The sequence below is a fragment of the Somniosus microcephalus genome, chromosome 28 (genome assembly GCF_052327205.1).
Source record: "Somniosus microcephalus isolate GS21.2 chromosome 28, FLI_Smic_1.0, whole genome shotgun sequence".
In the NCBI taxonomy this organism is placed as follows: Eukaryota; Metazoa; Chordata; class Chondrichthyes; order Squaliformes; family Somniosidae; genus Somniosus; species Somniosus microcephalus.
This window is the reverse complement of record NC_141014.1, coordinates 17,975,695-17,996,427: the sequence shown is the minus strand read 5'-3', so window position 1 is coordinate 17,996,427 and position 20,733 is coordinate 17,975,695. Positions and strand designations below refer to the sequence as shown.

The 20,733-nt window shown below is 49.7% G+C and overlaps 1 protein-coding gene across 1 annotated transcript; it reads right to left on the bottom strand.

Moving 5' to 3' along the window:
* Positions 1–362: 362 nt before the first annotated feature.
* On the bottom strand, positions 363–17,134 carry LOC147099019 (melanin-concentrating hormone receptor 1-like). The gene is made up of 2 exons (XM_085969261.1): positions 16,704–17,134; positions 363–2,363 (listed from the first exon to the last, which is right to left on the bottom strand). The coding sequence occupies exons 1-2, from the start codon at positions 16,783–16,785 to the stop codon at positions 1,378–1,380; spliced, it is 1,068 nt and encodes a 355-aa protein (XP_085825387.1). The 5' UTR covers positions 16,786–17,134; the 3' UTR covers positions 363–1,377.
* Between the last annotated feature and the right edge of the window lie 3,599 nt (positions 17,135–20,733).

Genomic DNA, 20,733 nt, shown 5'->3' with positions numbered 1-20,733 from the left:
TGTGGGCCTTGACAGCAGCTAGGTTATTCAACCACTGGGGCGTCACAGTCGAGCCCAGTCCTGTTCGAACCCAACACCCAGAGCTGCAAACGCCCATCAGGGGGTCACCGGATAACAACTAGGAGCGGTAAACGTGGCTGATCCCCCACTCCCTAATTTGTTAATGGAGTTAAGACACAGATCAGCCTTGTTAGTGCCCACCCTAGACTGTTACCATAATCATGCTGCCTCACCCACCCTCCCTGAGGGACATAAGAATTAGGAGCAGGAGTCGGCCATTCGGCCCCTCGAGCCTGCTCCGCCATTCAATAAGATTATGGCTGATCATCGACCTCAACTCCACTTTCCCGCCCTATCCCCATATCCCTTGATTCCCTTAGTGTCCAAAAATCTATCGATCTCTGTCTTGAATATATTCAACAACTGTATAAAACACTAGTTAGGCCTCAGCTAGAGTACTGCGTGCAGTTCTGGTCACCACATTACAGGAAAGATGTGATTGCACTAGAGGAGGTACAGGGGAGATTTACAAGGATGTTGCTGGGAGTAGAGAATCTTAGCTATGAGGAAAGACTGGATAGGCTGAGCTTGTTTTCCTTGGAACAGAGGAGGCTGAGGGGAGACCTTATTGAGGTGTATAAAATTATGAGGGGCCTAGATAGAGTGGATAGAAAGGACCTATTTCCCTTAGCAGAGGGGTCAGAAACCAGGGGGCACAGATTTAAAATAATTGGTGGAAGGTTTAGAGGGGATTTGAGGGGAAATTTCTTCACCCAGAGGGTGGTGGGGGTCTGGAACTCACTGCCTGAAAGGGTGGTAGAGGCAGGAACCCTAACCACATTTAAAATGTACTTGGATGTGCACTTGGGATGTTCTAACCTGCAGGGCTACGGACCAAGAGCTGGGAAGTGGGATTAGGCTGGAGAGCTCTTTGTTGGCCAGCGCGGACACGATGGGCCAAAATGGCCTCCTTCCGTGCTGTAACTTTCTATGATTCTATCTACAGGAGGGGCTTAAGTCCTTTATATGATGATGCAGAGGGCTTAACCTGTGAAGCCACTTAATGTAATCAATCCTTGATTGATTCAATTGACTCCTGAATACACAGGTTTGCTAAATAGGTCCAGATATTGAAGTGCTGGAGTGGTTACGGGGCCTGCTTACAGTATACAAAGCTCACAAAAGTCTCTGAATGAAAAGATAAAAAAGAAAGGCTTGCATTTCTATAGCGCCTTTCATGACCTCAGGACGTCCCAAAGCGCTTTACAGCCAATGAAGTATTTTTGAAGTGTAGTCACTGTTGTAATGTGGGAATGAGGCCATTCAAACCTTGTCCAACCTGAGGCTTGGCCCTGCTCACGGCCCTAGTTTCACCTTCTACCTGTCCTCCTCACGGGATGAGATCTCGTGCCTCATTTCTAGATGGCTGTCAGGGATTTGCAGGCTGCTGACGTGTCTCTGGCGATGGGGGGGCTTCACCATTAGAACCAGCTTTCTTCGGAAAGTCTCGCACAGGGTGATGTAGACGAATGGGTTGAGGCAGCTGTTGGCGTAGCCAAGACTTATCGCTATGTTGTAGGCGTAATAAAAGGACAGCGTAGGTTTGGCAATGGAGAGTTGGGCGAGCTGCAATATGTAGAAGGGTGCCCAACAAATAAAAAACACCAAGCAGATGGCAATGGCAGTCCGTGTGACCTTTCTTGTCCTCAGTCGGACACTTCTTTGGGCGGTGGGTGCGACCGAGGAGGTCATGTGTTGTAGGATCCTGACGTAAGCCGCACTGATCACCATGAAGGGCACAGCAAAGGCCAAGAGGAACTGGTACAAGGTGTACCAGTAGATGTCGGTTTCAGGGTTGGGCAAACGTATGCCGCACCCAACCGCCTCCCCGGGGAAAGGGATCAACCCGGCGTACATCCAGACTGGGGTAATGCTGATGAACGAGAGAAACCAAAGCAGGCATATGATTAACGTTGCAATGGAGGACTTCCTAAAGCGAGAAGATGAGATGGGGTGGACAGTAGCTAGATAGCGGTCAATGGACATAGCGGTAAGGATATAGGTACTGGTGAACTGGCTGTTGGCATCCATGGCAGTGATGATTGTACACATAGTCTCGCCAAAGTGCCACACACCATTGCCTACCAGCTGATGGATGAGGAAGGGCATTCCCAGTAGAAAGAGCAGGTCCACAATGGACAGGTTGGCAATGTAGATGTCTGGCACTGTGCTGCACCAGTGAAACTTAGACTTCTTGCTGACCGTAATGATGACGATACAGTTCCCAATGATCCCAGAGAGACAGATGATCCCAAACACGGAAGGCAGGATGATACTGGTGTAAGAGAACTGATGTGGAACATCTGTAAAACAATCAATGGCAACCAGTAACAGTAACGCAAGCAAACAGCAAACTACTTTCACCTTAAAAAGACAAAAGACTTGCATTTCCATAGCGCCTTTCACAACCCAGGATGTCCCAAAGCAATTTACAGTCCATTAAAAAAAATGCTGTCTTAAAATACTCCTGTGCAGCGCCTTGGGGTGTTTTACTACGTAACAGGGCCTTGGTGAGAGCACACCTGGAGTACAGTGCACAATTTTGGACTCCTTATCTAAGGAAGGATATACTTGCCTTGGAGGCGGTGCAACGAAGGTTCACTAGATTGATTCCTGGGATGAGAGGCTGTCCTATGATGAGAGGTTGTGTAGAATGGGCCGATACTCTCTGGAGTTTAGAAGAATGAGGGGTGATCTCATTGAAACATACAAGATTCTGAGGGGGATTGACAGGGTAGATGCTGAGAGGTTGTTCCCCCTGGCTGGAGAGTCTAGAACTAGGGGGCATAGTCTCAGGATAAGGGGTCGGTCATTTAAGACTGAGATGAGGAGGAATTTCTTCACTCAGAGGGTTGTGAATCTTTGGAACTCTCTGCCCCAGAGGCTGTGGATGCTGAGTCTTTGAGTCTATTCAAGGCTGAGCTCGATAGATTTTTGGACTCTAGGGGAATCAAGGGATATGGAGATGGGGCGGGAAAGTGGAGTTGAGGTCGATGATCAGCCATACAGTCATAGAGTTATACAGCACAGAAAGAGGCCCTTTGGCCCATCGTGTCCACGCCAGCCATCAAGCCCTGTCTATTCTAATCCCATTTTCCAGCACTTGGTCCGTAGCCTTGTATGCTATGGCGTTTCAAGTGCTCATCTAAATGCTTCTTGAATGTTGTGAGGGTTCCTGCCTCTACCACCCTTTCAGGCAGTGAGTTCCAGATTCCAACCACCCTCTGGGTGAAAAAGTTTTTCCTCAAATCCCCTCTAAACCTCCTGCTCATTACCTTGAAACTATGCCCCCTGGTTATTGACCCCTCTACTAAGGGAAAAGTTCCTTTCTATCTACCCTATCTATGCCCCTCATAAAACAACCCCAGCCTTGTTAAGTCTGTGTGTTATAGTGAGAATTACTACACAGACCACAAGAGTAAATTTTAACAGGTCTTTACTAGTCGAAGGTCAGGACGGAACTGCCCAATAAATCATTACACAGCACTTATATACCGGTGTGGTCACCACCGGTATTACAGTATACAGCAGCCAAGATAAAGTAGTGCAACTCTTAAAATAGTTCTCTTAAAGGTGGAACGGTTACATACACCACAATCCTCCCTTTTTAGCTCAACAGTATATATTCCCCATTAACATAACATAATAACATATATACACAACTTCATGTAAAAACAGTTCACAGATTCAGTCTCTCTGGAGGCTTCCTGACTCGGTCCGGATAACGCCTCGTGGTGTAGTAGTTTTCGGTGGTGTAGTAGGTTCTTTTGGCAAGGTCGATTTGGCTTGAATGCCAGTGTCGGGTTCATCTGATTCCAGTATCACCGGATCAGAGGTAGATACTATGGGTATCTCTGCTTCATCATTAGGCGTATAGAGTTGTGGAGTAGGTTGTCCCTTTTCGGATGACTCTATGATCTGGTCAACATGGCGCCTTATTATGCTTTCACCAATGTCCACGGTATACATCAGCGGTCCTAGTCGTGTGCAAATAGTTCCAGGCTGCCATTTCTCGGTACGGTAGTCCCGGGCCAAAACTTGTTGACCTATCTGGAAGGTTCTAGTTGGCCTTTCATTCATGCCTTGAAATTGCCGGTTCTCTACGTCCCTTCTGATGTTTGGCTTGATCAAATCCAGCCGGCATCTTAGTCTTCTATTGAAAAACATCATGGCGGGAGTTTGGTTTGTAACCACGTGTTGCATTCCTGTACGCCAACAAGAAGTTATCTACCTTATGTTGTAGATTTATGTCTTCATTACCCATGGCCTTTATGGCCTTCTTGAAGGTCTGGACAAACCTTTCAGCTAATCCATTGGTGGCGGGATGGTATGGGGCGGACGTGTAGTGCTTAACCCCATTGTTTTTTAAGAACTTCCTGAATTCTTCGGACACAAATTGCGGTCCATTATCAGAACAGATCTGTTCCGGCAGCCCATTCCTGGCAAATATGGTCCTTAATACTGTGATGGTTTTTTCCGTGGTGGTGGAGGACATCTTTATTACCTCCGGCCACTTGGAGTGTGCATCCACCGCGATTAAGAACATTGAGTCCATAAATGGACCAGCAAAGTCGATATGTACCCTTTGCCATGGAGATGAGGGCCACTCCCATGGATGTAGAGGGGCTTGTGGTGGGGCGTTTTGGACCTTCTGGCATCCTAGACAGCTCTTGGTCATTTCTTCGATGTCTCCATCGATACCTGGCCACCACACAAACGCTCTGGCTAGGTTCTTCATTTTCACTCCACCCAGATGCCCCTCGTGAAGCTTCTTTAGCACTTTATGCTGGAGTTTGGGTGGAATCACCATTCTGGATCCACACATCAAAGTTCCTCGGCACACTGACAGCTGCTCTCTTCTTTGCGAGAATGCTGGGAACATTGGTTCGCCATGTGCTGGCCATCCCTTCACCGTTAAATCGTAGACTCATGAGAGAGTCGGGTCATTTCTCGTTTCCTTTTCGATGGTAGAATTTGTTACTGGTAGACATTCCACTATGGTTGAGTGGAACATCTCCACTGGGTCCACTGTAGGCGCCTCTTCTACCGCTGGCAACGGTAGGCGCGATAAACCGTCAGCATTCCCATGCTGTTTTGATCCTTTGTATTCTATGTCATATTGGTGTGCCCCTAGGAAAAGGGACCACCTCTGTAGCCTTTGCGCTGTCATAATGGAAACGCCCTTTTTAGGGTTGAATATGGATACCAACGGCTGGTGGTCTGTCAGCAGTGTAAACTTCTGGCCCTGCAGGTAATGATTAAACTTCTTTACTCCCCACACCAGGCTGAGAGCCTCCCTATCTATCTGAGCATAGTTGCGCTCAGCGGAGGTCAATGATCTGGATGCAAATGCGACTGGCCTTTCCAAGCCATTTGGCAACTTGTGTGAGAGTACTGCTCCAATACCATAAGGAGAAGCATCACAAGCTAAACGAATAGGTAGCGTTGGGTTGAAATGAGCCAACACTTCCTCTGAGGTGATCAATGCCTTGCTTTTGCGAAAGGCCTTCTTACAGTCCTCGCTCCACTTCCATGGTACTTCTTTCTGCAAAAGAGCATTCAGCGGGTGCAGCACCGTGGATAGATTTGGCAGAAACTTATGGTAATAGTTAATCAACCCTAGGAACGACCTCAACTGGGATACATTTTCCGGAGCGGGAGCCTTCACAACAGCTTCGATCTTGTCAGGTGACTTGTGCAGCCCCTCCTGGTCAATGACATGACCACAGTACGAGATCCGTTTCTGAAAGAACTCACATTTCTGGCGATTAACTCGAAGTCCATATTCCTTCAATCTGGTGAGCACCAGTTTCAAATTTGCAAGGTGTTCCTCATCGTCATCTCCTGTAATCAGGATATCGTCCAAGTAACATTGAGTGTTTGGAATTCCCTGTAATACCTGCTCCATGGCCCTCTGCCAAATTGCTGGAGCCGAAGCCACTCCAAAAACCAGTCTATTATATCGATACAAGCCTCTGTGCGTGTTGATTGTGAGATACTGGCGCGACTCTTCCTCGACTTCCATCTGTAAGTATGCTTGCGCCAGGTCTATCTTGGTGAAGTGTTTCCCGCCAGACAATGAAGCAAAGATATCCTCAATCCGCGGAAGCAGATATTGCACCGTGTGAAGCACCGGATTAACTGTGATCTTGAAGTCTCCACAGATGCGGACCTTCCCCGGTTCCCCTGGCTTGTTACTCGATGAACGCTTCATGACGGGAACAATGGGCGTGGCCCACTCACTCCAGTCCACCTTAGACAGTACTCCGGAACGTTCTAGCCCTTCCAGCTCAGCTTCCACAGCAGGTCGTATCGCATAAGGTACCGGTCTGGCTTTGAAAAATTTTGGGTTTGCATGTTCTGCAATCTTGATTTTTGCCTTAATTCCTCTTAGTGTTCCCAGTCCCTGTTGGAACACCTCTTTAGCCTCATCCAATATTCTGGACAATCGTTCAGGTTTGACATTTTTTTTCCGGAATCTACCATCATTGCTTTTAGGGAGTGTCAGTCCATATTTATTTTCCTGATCCACTCCCATCCCAGAAGTGGTGGACCTCCCTCAGGTAGTACATATAAGTCCATTCCTTGGTGTTCTTTGCCCTTGTGTATCACTTTGACTTTTATCTTTCCGATGGGGTATACTCTTTGCCCCGTGTATGTCTGCAATACTATCTCCATATCCCGTAGGGGAATATGTGTGAATAACCTTTTGTAATCTTGCTTATTCATGACCGTCAACGCCGATCCGGTGTCCAATTCCATCTTCACTTGGACTCCTGCTATCTGCAGTGTGACCCAGATAGTTTGTAGGTCAGCTTCCTTACTCACATTGTGAATTCTCAGACTACCCAGTTCCTTGTTGTTGGAGTCTGAATCCGAATTCTGTTCATCCGAACTCTTCTCAGCCACCTTATGTACCTTTCTGCACTTTTTCTGCGGTGACTTTTTGTTGCTGGTCTTCTTTCCTGACCGGCATACTTTAGCTATGTGACCAAGCTTGCCACATTTTCTACATTCCTGGTTTTTAAACCAGCATTGGTTCTGATCGTGTGTTGTCTTCCCACAATGATAACATTTCGTTGTACCCAAAGCCATTTGATCTACGCTGAGTACCGCTGCCTTCAGCTGCATTTCCGCAGTGCTTCTCGCTGCGGCTTCGTGCGATGCTGCAATAGTGACAGCCTTATCAAGTGTAAGATCATTCTCTTCAAGCAGCCGCTTTTGTGTTCCTTCTTTCGACAATCCACACACGAATTTGTCTCTTAGTGCCTCTGTCAGACTTTCCCCAAACTGACAGTATTTCGCTAGCTTACGCAGTTCAATTAAATACTCCGCGTTGCTTTCCTCTTTCAGTTGCGTTCTCGCATAAAATTTAAATCGTTCCGCTAACATCAGCGGTGTGGGGTTCAAATGATTTTTCAGGACAGCAACAATTTTAGCGAAAGTCTGATCCGCCGGTTTAGCTGGTGATAGAAGATGCTTCAATAGCCCGTATGTCTTCGCACCCATTGAGTTTAGTAAGGTTAGTGCTTTATCTTCATCTGATATTTTATTTGCCTTACAATATATCTCTATGCGTTCTACATACGTGGCCCAATCTTCAACATCGGGATCAAAATCGTTGATGTTACCACGCTTAGGCATCCTCGCAATCTTCTTGAGAAACAAAAAGAAATTTTTCTTTTATTTTTTTTTTCAAAATGGCGGTTTCCCACGCTTGTCTTCTTCCCCCGCCTACGAGTTTGCCTTTCTCCCCCGCTGGCTGTAATGGCGATTGCCGTATTGCTGCGTTCGCCCTCCCACAGCGGTTTTCAAATCGTGCCTCCCAGCCCCTCTTGCAGTCCGGTCCTTTCCCCCGGCTGCGGCTGAGTTCTCCGCGGTTTTTAAAAAAAAAAATTCTCCCGCGCCTTACACTGACCCGGTCGCTGCGCCTCGCGGCCTCGGTAGCTGCCCGGCCTTTTTCACCGGTCGCGGTCGAGCTCTCTCTCGACGCTGTTGCGTCTCCCAGCCCGCTTGCAGCCCGGTCTTTTACACCGGCTGCGTTTGCATTCACCGCGGCTCCCGTGCCTTACGCTGCCCCAGTCTCAGCGCCTCTGGCCCCGACTTCTGTCCGGCTCTTTTCCCTGGCCGTGGTCGAGTTCTCCGCCCTTATATCCTCCGTTTTTCCCTCCCCTACTTCACAGCCAACGTGGCCGACTTGCTACTCGTCGCTGATCGGCTTACCCACCACCGTGATAGAAGGGGTGATCACTGCCTGTTGCTGATGGAAGACTTCGTGTCAGGATTCTTCCTTTGCTCTTCAGACCTGCGTCTTTTCTCAGCAGGATGATGAGGGCGGATGCCTCCTCTCAACGCCCGTCAACTGCCTTGGATGTATCTCTGCCGCAGGGTAAGATCGTCCTCGTCGCCACTGTTAAGTCTGTGTGTTATAGTGAGAATTACTACACAGACCACAAGAGTAAATTTTAACAGGTCTTTACTAGTCGAAGGTCAGGGCGGAACTGCCCAATAAATCATTACACAGCACTTATATACCGGTGTGGTCACCACCGGTATTACAGTATACAGCAGCCAAGATAAAGTAGTGCAACTCTTAAAATAGTTCTCTTAAAGGTGGAACGGTTACATACACCACAAGCCTGTCCAGTCTCTCTTCATAGCTGAAGCGCTCCAGTCCAGGTAACATCCTGGTGAATCTCCTCTGCACCCTCTCCAATGCAATCACATCCTTCCTATAGTGTGGCGACCAGAACTGCACACAGTATTCCAGCTGTGGCCTAACTAGCGTTTTGTACAGCTCCATAATAACCTCCCTGCTCTTACATTCTATACCTCGGCTAATGAAGGCAAGTATCCCATATGCCCTTTTAACCACCTTATCTGCCTGTCCTGCTGCCTTCAGGGATCTATGTACATGCACACCAAGGTCCCTCTGATCCTCTGTCCTTCCTCGATCTTACAATTCATTGTGTATTCCCTTGCCTTGTTTGTCCTCCCAAAATGCATCACCTCACACTTTTCAGAGTTAAATTCCATTTGCCACTGTTCTGCCCATCTGACCAGCCCGTCTATATTGTCCTGTAGCCTGAGGCTTCCCTCCTCACTATTTACCACTCCACCAATTTTCGTGTCATCTGCAAACTTACTGATCATACCTCCTACATTCATATCTAAATCATTAATGTACACTACAAACAGCAAAGGAACCAGCACCGATCCCTGCGGTACACCACTGGACACAGGCTTCCAGTCACAAAAACAACCTTCGACCATCACCCTCTGCCTCCTGCCACTAAGCCAATTTTGGATCCAGTGTGCCAAATTGCCCTGGATCCCATGGGCTCTTACCTTCTTGACCAGTCTCCCATGTGGGACTTTGTCAAAAGCCTTACTGAAGTCCATGTAGACTACATCAACTGCACTACCCTCATCCACACACCTAGTCACCCCTCGAAAAATTCAATCAAATTGGTCAGACATGATCTCCCCCTGACAAAGCCATGCTGACTATCCCCGATTAATCCCTGCCTCTCCAAGTGGAGACTAATTCTGTCCCTCAGAATTTTTTCCAATAATTTCCCTACTACTGATGTTAGGCTCACTGGCCTGTAATTTCCTGGTTTATCCCTACTACCCTTCTTGAACAATGGTACTATGTTAGCTGTTCTCCAGTCCTCTGGCACCTCCCCTGTGGCCAGAGAGGTTCTGAAAATTTGTGTCAGAGCCCCTGCAATCTCCTCCCTTGCCTCACACAGCAGCCTGGGATACATCCCATCAGGGCCTGGGGATTTATCCACTTTTAAGCCCGCTAAAACCGCTAGTACCTCCTCCCTCTCAATATTAATTTGTTCAAGTATATCACAATCTCCCTGCCCGATTTCTATGCCTATATCACCCTTCTCCATAGTGAACACAGATGCAAAATATTCATTTAAAACCTCTACATCTTCCAGCTCTACACACAGATTGCCACTTTGGTCCCTAATGGGCCCTACTCTTTCCCTGGTTATCCTCTTGCCCTTAATATACTTATAAAACACCTTGGGATTTTCCTTTATTTTGCCTGCCAGTGTTTTTTCGTGCCCCCTCTTCGCTCCTAATTTATTTTTTAAGTACCCCCCCGCACTTTCTATACTCCTCTAGGGCTTCCACTGTTTTTAGTCCTTTGTATCTGCCAAAAGCCTCCCTTTTTTTCCTAATCCATTCTTGTATATCCCTTGACATCCCAGGGTTCCCTGGGCTTGTTGGTCCCACCCATGACCTTTACGGGAACATGTTGGCGTTGTACTCTCTCTATTTCCTTTCTGAATGACTCCCACTGCTCTGATGTGGATTTTCCTACAAGTAGCTGATCCCAGTCCACTTTGGCCAGATCCTGCCTTATCATATTAAAATTGGCCTTCCCCCAATTTAGAACCTTTATTTCCAGTCCATCTTTGTCCTTTTCCATGACTACCTTAAATCTCACCGAATTATGGTCACTGTCACCAAAATGCTCTCCCACTGACACTTCTACCACTTGCCCGGCTATATTCCCTAGAATTAGGTCCAGTACCGCCCCCTCTCTTGTAGGACTTTCTACATGCTGGCTCAAAAAGCTCTCCTGGATGCACTTTAAGAATTCTGCACCCTCTAAGCCTTTCACACTCTGGCTATCCAGTTAATATTGGGGAAGTAAAATCCCCTACTATTATTACCCTATTATTTCTACACTTCTCTGAGATTTGCCTACATATCTGTTCCTCTATCTCCCCCTGACTGTTTGGGGGCCTATAGTACACTCCCAGCAAAGTGCTTCCCCCTTTTTGTTTTTAAGTTCTACCCATATTGCCTCATTAGAGGAACCTGCTAAGATATCATCCCTCCTTACAGCAGTAATTGATTCCTTGATTAATATTGCGACACCCCCTCCTCTTTTACACCCCCCTCTGTCTCGCCTGAAGATTCTAAACCCCGGAATATTGAGCTACCAGTCCTGCCCCTCCCTCAGCCATGTCTCTGTGATCGCAACAATATCATACTCCCATGTGTTCCTCAACACCTTCAATTTGATTGCCTTACTCGCAAGACTCCTTGCATTAAAATAAATGCCATCCAGCCTTGCTATACTCCCTTATGCCGTTACATATTTGCTCTGCCTTCCAGGCTGACTTGTTTTTTCCTCTATATTTGGCTGTGCATCACTCCCTACTATAGCTCCACTCTGTATCCTATCCCCCTGCCAAGTTAGTTTAAACCCCCCCCCCCCCCACCAACAGTACTAGCAAAGCTCCCCGCAAGGATGTTGGTCCCGTTCTGGTTCAGGTGCAACCCGTCCGACTTGTACAGGTCTCACCTTCCCCAGAAGCAGACCCAGTGATCCAGGAAACTAAAGCCCTCCCTCCTGCACCAACTCTTTAGCTACGCATTCATCTGCTCTATCCTCCTATTCCTATACTCACTTGCACGTGGCACCGGGAGTAATACAGAGATTACAACCTTTGAGGTCCTGCTTTTTAATCTGCTACCTAGCTCCCTAAATTCTTGTTGCAGGACCTCATCCCTCTTTCTACCCATGTCGTTGGTACCAATGTGAACCATGACCTCTGACTGTTCGCCCTCCCCCTTCAGAATGCTCTGCAGCCGTTCAGTGACATCCTTGACCCTGGCACCAGGGAGGCAACATACCATCCTGGAGTCACATCTGCGGCCACAGAAGCATCTATCTGTTCCCCTTACGATAGAATCCCCTATCACTATTGCTCTCCCACTCTTTTTCTTCCCCTCCTGTGAAGCTGAGCCACTCGTAGTGCCACGGACTTGGCTCTTGCTGCATTCCCCTGAGAAACCATCTCCCCCAGCAGTATCCAAAATGGAAAATCCTTGATCTTATTGAATGGCAGAGCAGGCTCGAGGGGCCGTATGGCCTACTCCTGCTCTTATTTCTTATGTTCTTGTTAAAGGCACTATATAAATGCAAGTTGTTGTTGTTGAAGTGTAGTCACTGTTGTAATGTAGGAAACGCAGCAGCCAATTTGTACACAGCAAGATCCCACAAACAGCAATGTGATAAATGACCAGATAATCTGTTTATTTTATGATGATGTTTGAGGGATAAATATTAGCCAGGACCCTGGGGAGAACTCCTGTGCTCTTCTTCGAAATAGGGCCGTGGAATCTTTTACGTCCACCTGAGAGGGCAGACGGGGCCTCGGTTTAACGTCTCATCCGACAGTGCAGCACTCCCTCAGTACTGCACTGGGAGTGTCAGCCTAGATTTTTGTGTTCAAGTCTCTGGAGAGGGTGCAGAAGAGATTTACTAGAATGGTTCGGGGGATGAGGGATTACAGTTGTGTGGATAGACTGGAGAAGCTGGGGTTGTTCTCCTTGGAGCAGAGAAGGCTAAGAGGAGATTTGATCGAGGTGTTCAAAATCATGGAGGGTTTAGATCGAGTAAATAAAGAGAAACTGTTTCCAGTGGCTGAAGGGTCGAGAACCAGAGGCGACGTGAGGAAGAACCTTTTTACGCAGCGAGTGGTAAGGATTTGGAACGCACTGCCTGATAGGGCGGTGGAAACAGATTCAATAGTAGCCTTCAAAAGGGAATTGGATAAATACTTGAAGGAGAAAAAATTGCAGGGATATGGGGAAAGAGCGGGGAGTGGGACTGACTGGATCGCTCTTCGAAAGAGCCGGCGCAGACTCGATGGGCTGAATGGCCTCCTTCTGTGCTGTACTACTCTATGGTTCTATGAAACCACAACCTTCTGTCTCAGAGGCGAGAGTGCTACCCACTGAGCCACAGCCAACACATCCATGATGTCCATGGTGTGTCCTTGATCTCAAAACACAATATAGTCTTAAGAGGTGTCCCACCGTCAGAAGTCAATGCAGAGAGGAGGAGGGCTTACGCCTGTTAACAAACAGTCAGAGGCTCTCTCGATGGCTTCGCTGGTTCTGGCTGATCTTAGAAATAGATGATCCTAGTTGGCTCCCTGGTCTGTGCGGAGTTCGCTGTTCTCAGCTTGGGTGGCAGCAGGGAAAGTAACATTGCCCTCAGTACCACTGGCTCAGGGAGGGAGAAAATCAGCCAAGGTCCCCACTCCTGGTCAATACCCTGCTGGAACGCACGTGTGTCTGGGTTGGGATATGGGGAGAAAGCAGGGACAGGGTACTGAGTTTGGATGATCAGTCATGATCTCATTGAATGGCGGAGCAGGCTCGAGGGGAGACGCTCTTGATCAGTTGGAACTCGCGATCTTGGCCAGAGACCCAGCTGCCCTAAAATAATAAATGGCCAAGGTCTCCAGGAATGCGGGTAACCCAACCCCTGGTCTGTGCGGAGTAAGCTGCTCTCAGGCAGGGCAGCGCTCAACCTGCCTCAACAGCCCCGGGCTCGGGCAATTTAAAAAGACCCCCCTCCCCGTCCTGGTGGTCTCTCCGGTGACCCCTGTCCTGCTGGGAAACGCCGTGTGTGGATGCCGGGTGAGGACCAGATTGGGTTCAGCTGTGAAGCCCCCAATGGTTGAACAGCCTGCTGACATTCATTGTCTAAGCTCCCCCACGGGGAGCCAGTGCGGTGGGAATTGTAAGCAAGCAGGGATCAGCACCTTGAGGAGAGGAGGGGGGAGAAAAACAGGGGAGGGGGAGAAAAGGGGGAGGGAGGGGGGAGAAAAGGGGGAGAAAGGGGGAGAAAAGGGGAGGGGGAGAAAAGGGGTAGGGGGAGAAAAGGGGGCGGGAGGGGGGAGAAAAGGGGGCGGGAGGGGGGAGAAAAGGGGCGGGGGGGAGCGAGAGAAAAGTGGGAGAAAGGGGAAGAAAAGGGGAGGAGAAAAGGGAAAGGCGGAGAAAGTGTGGTAGTGAGGGGACGCAAGATAAATGACACAGCCCCTTTGACCAAGCTTTTGGTCATCTGCCCTGATAGCTCCTTATCTGGCTCGGTGTCAGATTTTGTTTGGTAACGCTCCTGTGAGGCGCCTTGGGGCGTTTTACTACATTAAAGGTGCTATATAAATACAAGTTGTTGTTGTTTTCTCCAGCTGCCCCGTTCAGTGAAACGGCCTTTCCCCCACCCCTCATCCCCAATATGTTTAAAACTAATAAATGAAAGCGTACAAAGGAATGGAAGAGGGTTTGAACCCACAACCTTCTGACCCGGTGCTGAGCCTGCTGTCCACTGAGTCACGGCTGGCACAGTGCGCGGGTCCACTGAGCCACGGCTGGCACAGTGCGCGGGTCCACTGAGCCAGGGCTGGCACAGTGCGCGGGTCCACTGAGCCACGGCTGGCACAGTGCGCGGGTCCACTGAGCCAGGGCTGACACAGTGCGCGGTTACACTGAGCCACGGCTGGCACAGTGCGCGGGTCCACTGAGCCACGGCTGGCACAGTGCGCGGTTACACTGAGCCACGGCTGACACAGTGCGCGGTTACACTGAGCCACGGCTGGCACAGTGCGCGGTTACACTGAGCCACGGCTGACACAGTGCGCGGTTACACTGAGCCACGGCTGGCACAGTGCGCGGTTACACTGAGCCACGGCTGGCACAGTGCGTGGGTCCACTGAGCCACGGCTGGCACAGTGCGCGGGTCCACTGAGCCACGGCTGGCACAGTGCGCGGGTCCACTGAGCCACGGCTGGCACAGTGCGCGGGTCCACTGAGCCACGGCTGGCACAGTGCGCGGGTCCACTGAGCCACGGCTGGCACAGTGCGCGGGTCCACTGAGTCACGGCTGGCACAGTGCGCGGGTCCACTGAGCCACGGCTGGCACAGTGCGCGGGTCCACTGAGCCACGGCTGGCACAGTGCGCGGTTACACTGAGCCACGGCTGGCACAGTGCGTGGGTCCACTGAGCCACGGCTGGCACAGTGCGCGGGTCCACTGAGCCACGGCTGGCACAGTGCGCGGGTCCACTGAGCCACGGCTGGCACAGTGCGCGGGTCCACTGAGCCACGGCTGGCACAGTGCGCGGGTCTACTGAGCCACGGCTGGCACAGTGCGCGGGTCCACTGAGCCACGGCTGGCACAGTGCGCGGGTCCACTGAGCCACGGCTGGCACAGTGCGCGGGTCCACTGAGCCACGGCTGACACAGTGCGCGGGTCCACTGAGCCACGGCTGGCACAGTGCGCGGGTCCACTGAGCCAGGGCTGACACAGTGCGCGGGTCCACTGAGCCACGGCTGGCACAGTGCGCGGGTCCACTGAGCCACGGCTGGCACAGTGCGCGGTTACACTGAGCCAGGGCTGACACAGTGCGCGGGTCCTCTGAGCCACGGCTGGCACAGTGCGCGGTTACACTGAGCCAGGGCTGACACAGTGCGCGGGTCCACTGAGCCACGGCTGGCACAGTGCGCGGGTCCACTGAGCCACGGCTGACACAGTGCGCGGGTCCTCTGAGCCACGGCTGGCACAGTGCGCGGGTCCACTGAGCCACGGCTGGCACAGTGCGCGGTTACACTGAGCCAGGGCTGGCACAGTGCGCGGGTCCACTGAGCCACGGCTGGCACAGTGCGCGGGTCCACTGAGTCACGGCTGGCACAGTGCGCGGGTCCACTGAGCCACGGCTGGCACAGTGCGCGGTTACACTGAGCCACGGCTGGCACAGTGCGCGGTTACACTGAGTCACGGCTGGCACAGTGCGCGGGTCCACTGAGCCACGGCTGGCACAGTGCGCGGTTACACTGAGCCACGGCTGGCACAGTGCGCGGTTGTGAAATTGCACTCCAGTGAGTGTCAGTGCATTCAGGAGAAGAGAGAACAAAGTAGCCCCTTTTATACCGTGTCTCAATGGGCGGCACTCTCTCTCGCCTCTGAGTCAGAAGGTTGTGGGTTCAAGTCCCACTCCAGAGACTTCAGCACAAAAATCTAGGCTGACGCTCCCAGTGCAGTGCTGAGGGAGTGCTGCACTGTCCGAGGTGCCGTCTTTTGGATGAAATGTCAAACCGAGGCCCCGCCTGCCCTCTCAGGTGGACATAAAAGATCCCATGGCCACTATATCGAAGAAGAGCAGGGTAGTTATCCCCGGTGTCCTGGGCCAATATTTATCCCTCAACCAACATCACTAAAAACAGCTGATCTGGTCATTATCACATTGCTGTTTGTGGGAGCTTGCTGTGCGCAAATTGGCTGCTGCGTTTCCCAACAGTGACCACACTTCAAAAGTACTTCATTGGCTGTAAAGGGCTTTGGGACGTCCTGAAGTCGTGAAAGGCGCTATAGAAATGCAAGTCTTTCTTTCTTTGTCTGTGGCTCATCTTTCTCCTGAGAGTGGACTGTTCACCTCAACCAGCTGTGGTGCAGAGAGTCGGAGGGTATCGAGACCCAGCAAGATCCAATCCCAGTGTCAATTAAACAGCTCCAGTAAATCGGCAGGTAGCTGTCAGATATCTGAGTATATTAATTATCAGGACACTCAAGACCCGAGGAGCATCTTATCTGCAAACGTCACTCAAATGTATTTTTAACATAGCAGCTCACAGTCTCACGGTGCCAATCAATACAAGAAATGAATGGGGAGTGGGCAGAGCCACAGAACGGATTACAACAAACCCGCTCTAAAAAACCGTTCCCAGCCCAGCAGCGCTCAACTTCCACAAACTTGGAAAAAAAAACCCCAGCTAATTCAAAAATAAAAATGTAAATGTCCCCGAGTGCTCGGTGAGACTTACCCAGCGATGTGGAATTCTGCTCCAGCACTGGGGAATCGCTGCCATTCTCAGCCCAGGACAGTAAGATCTTCTCTCGATCCATCCCTCTCTCCCTCTCTCTCTAGTTCTCTCTCTCTCTCTCTCTCTCTCTCCCTCTCTCTCTCTAGTTCTCTCCCTCTCTCTCTCTCTCTCTCCCCCTCTCTCTCTCTCCCTCTCTCTCCCTCTCTCCCTCTCTCTCTCTAGTTCTCTCCCTCTCCCTCTCTCTCTCTCTAGTTCTCTCCTTCTCTCTCTCTCTCCCTCTTTCTCTCCTTCTCTCCCTCTCTCCCTCTCTCTCTAGTTCTCTCCTTCTCTCCCTCTCTCTCCCTCTCTCCCTCTCTCCCTCTCTCTCTCTCTCCCTCTCCCTCTCTCTCTCTCTAGTTCTCTCCCTCTCCCTCTCTCTCTCTCTCTATTTCTCTCCCTCTCCCTCCCTCTCTCTCTCTATTTCTCTCCCCCTCTCTCTCTCTATTTCTCTCCCCCTCTCTCTCTAGTTCTCTCTCTCTCTCTCTAGTTCTCTCCCTCTCCCTCACTCTCTCTAGTTCTCTCCCTCTCCCTCTCTCTCTCTATTTCTCTCCCTCTCCCCCTCTCTCTCTAGTTCTCTCCCTCTCTCTCTCTATTTCTCTCCCTCTCCCCCTCTCTCTCTCTAGTTCTCTCCCTCTCCCTCTCTCTCTCTAGTTCTCTCCCTCTCTCTCTATTTCTCTCCCTCTCCCCCTCTCTCTCTCTATTTCTCTCCCTCTCTCTCTCTAGTTCTCTCCCTCTCCCTCTCTCTCTCTCTATTTCTCTCCCTCTCTCTCTCTATTTCTCTCCCTCTCTCCCTCTCTCTCTCTAGTTCTCTCCCTCTCTCTCTCTAGTTCTCGCCCTCTCCCTCTCTCTATTTCTCTCCCTCTCCCTCTCTCTCTCTATTTCTCTCCCTCTCCCTCTAGTTCTCTCCCTCTCTCTCTCTAGTTCTCTCCCTCTCCCTCTCTCTCTCTCTATTTCTCTCCCTCTCCCTCTCTCTCTCTATTTCTCTCCCTCTCCCTCTCTAGTTCTCTCCCTCTCTCTCTCTAGTTCTCTCCCTTTCCCTCTCTCTCTCTCTAGTTCTCTCCCTCTCCCTCTCTCTCTCTCTAGTTCTCTCCCTCTCTCTCTCTATTTCTCTCCCTCTCCCTCTTGCTCTCTATTTCTCTCCCTCTCTCTCTCTATTTCTCTCCCTCTCCCTCTCGCTCTCTATTTCTCTCCCTCTCTCTCTCTCTCTCTCTATTTCTCTCCCTCTCTCTCTATTTCTCTCCCTCTCTCTCTCTATTTCTCTCCCTCTCCCTCTCTCTATTTCTCTCCCTCTCTCTCTCTATTTCTCTCCCTCTCTCTCTATTTCTCTCCCCCTCTCTCTCTATTTCTCTCCCTCTCCCTCTCTCTATTTCTCTCCCTCTCTCTCTCTATTTCTCCCCCTCTCTCTCTATTTCTCTCCTTCTCTCCCTCTCTCAGTTCAGTTCAGTTCAGTTCAAATGCTTTATTGGCATGAAAGTTTACAGAGAACCATATTGCCAAAGCTTACATAGCAAAAAGGTACAGTTTTCCAACATTCTGTAGGTGTCAATCGATTTGACATTTGTTGGGTATATACTCTCTCTCTCTATTTCTCTCCCTCTCCCCCTCTCTCTCTCTATTTCTCTCCTTCTCCCTCTCTCTCTCTTTTTCTTGCTCTCTCCGTTTCTCCTCACGTTCTTTTCTCTGCCCTTCGCTTTCCTTATCTGTCTCTCTCCCTCTTACCCCTTTTCTTCGTTCTGTTTCTTTCCCTCATTTCTCGATTTCTATTTATCCATCTTTCACTCTCTGTCCCTCCTTTTCTCCAGACTTCTTTGTCTTGGTCGCTTCCTCCTCTCTCTCGTTTTGTCTCTCTTTACTTGTCCCTTTCCCCTTCCTCGTCTCTCTTGCTACTACTAGTTCTTTCTCTCCAACCTCTTTCTCACTCCCTCTCTCTCTCTTTCCTTTCTGGTCTCTGAACTCTACAGATCACTCAAGCGTACGAGCAGGAATCAGCACCACCTCGTGAAAAAGGCAATTTCCCAGCTCTCTGGCAATGAAGACTTGTCTTTTGCCAGGAGCTCTTATTGAGGGAGAAGGGACAGAGAGACCTCACTCACAGAAAAACCACTGACACTGCTTCTCTGCATTATCTGTGTCCCATATTGCTGAAGATTCCTTATATAAAGCTGTCAATTCCCCAGCGTCAAGCCCAGTGACATCAGCTGAAACCTGGTGTATTTTTTTTTAACTCACTGATGTAACTGACAGCAGAAACACCTCGGGTACAGAATCAACTCGCTTTCTCAAAAGGGGTTAAAAATTAAACAGGCGATCTTAAGAATAAAACCCTGCGTTGAATGTTAAACCGTTTGACTAATGCTTGGAGCGAAGTGTCTGGACAGGGCTGCCTGTTGGCTTTGACAGTCAGGGGTGCCGCGCTGTGTGGTGGTGAGCCATGCCGACCAGGCAGGCCTTGGGATTAATCCCAGGCTTCAGCATTTATCTGAATCAGGGCAACAAAGGGGAGAATGGTCCAGGGATCCCACTCCCTATCAACCCTCCAACGGCCCTGCCTGTGTAGGTGGTTCGGGTGAAGTCAGCAACAACAGGCTTGGATATGATGCACTCATGGTGGAACAGCCCACGAACGTTCACTGTCTTAGGAACATAGGAACAGGAGTAGGCCATCTAGCCTGTTCCGCCATTCAGTGAGCTCATGGCTGATCTGCGGACTAACTCCATGTACTCGCCTTTGCCCCAAATCCCTTAATACCTTTGGTTAACAAAAATCTTAGCGATCTCAGATTTAAAATTAACAATTGATCTAGAATCAATTGCCGTTTGCAGAAGAGAGTTCCAAACTTCTACCACGCTTTGTGTGTAGAAGTGTTTCCTAATTTCACTCCTGAAAGGTCTGGCTCTAATTTTTAGACTCTGCCCCCTAGTCCTAGACTCCCCAACCAGCGGAGATAGTTTCTCTCTATCTACCCTATCAGTTCCCCTTAATATCCTGAAAACTTCGATCAGATCACCCCTTAACCTTCTAAATTCCAGGGAATACGACCCTAGTTTGGCTCTTGGCTCACCCTGTGAGGTGAAAAACACCCGCCATCCATATTTTGCGTTGCCCATTTTTTGCAAATGAAAGTCAGCCGAAACCTACCTCAGTCCTCGGCGATGGGCCCTTCACTCACCGCGGCTCCGTCCCTGCTGTCACATCGTGTGGCTCCCGCGCGAGGGCTAGATACGAGGGCGAGATAGAGTGCAGTCGTGGTGGGGAGGGAGAGAACGGGACTCTGCTGTGAGATGTGTGTGTGCGTTCTGGATCGATCACTGCTGTGTAATTAACACAGCACGAGCCAGATTCATCAAAGGAAGACGCTCTCTGCATAATTGAGATCTTTCTCACTAAGTGGAGCCCAGACACTTGTAATTCTCATTCAGGAGGTTGAATGGCAGTTCCTGGATTTTAGTTTAACAAGATTTTTGGATGATGTTCCCTGGCTGCAAAGATCATGAATTTGCTGAGAATACAAAGGTGAGTTTAATGGGGCTCGCCGTTACGAGTGTGTAAATCCTCCAGCAATACGTGGCAAGGAAGAGCTACCCCGAGAGTTGCGAATCGCCACAAGTTGCTGGAGGATTTGCGCCGATCGGCCGTTAGCCTCGCAAAAACTGGAGCGCGCCGACAACCTCGCCGTGAGAAGCAATAAATTGCTGCATTGATGCTGTTAAAGCAAATTAAATTCTCCGCAGAAAGTTTGTGCTGGTACTTAACAACATAAGGACTCTTTTAAGGGCGAGATTTATGCCACTCAACCTCTCTGGCCCAGAGAGGGAACAATTGAAACTGTGGAGTCTCACTCCTGCAGGTAGTAAATTATTGTTAGAGATTTTTAAAATTTAAAATTACATTAAAAAAAGTCTTACTTTTCCTTTCTGTTTTTCTCTCTCTCTCTTAATCCAATCTTTCTTTCCCTCTCTGTATTTCTCTTTCTGTATCTAATTTGACTCT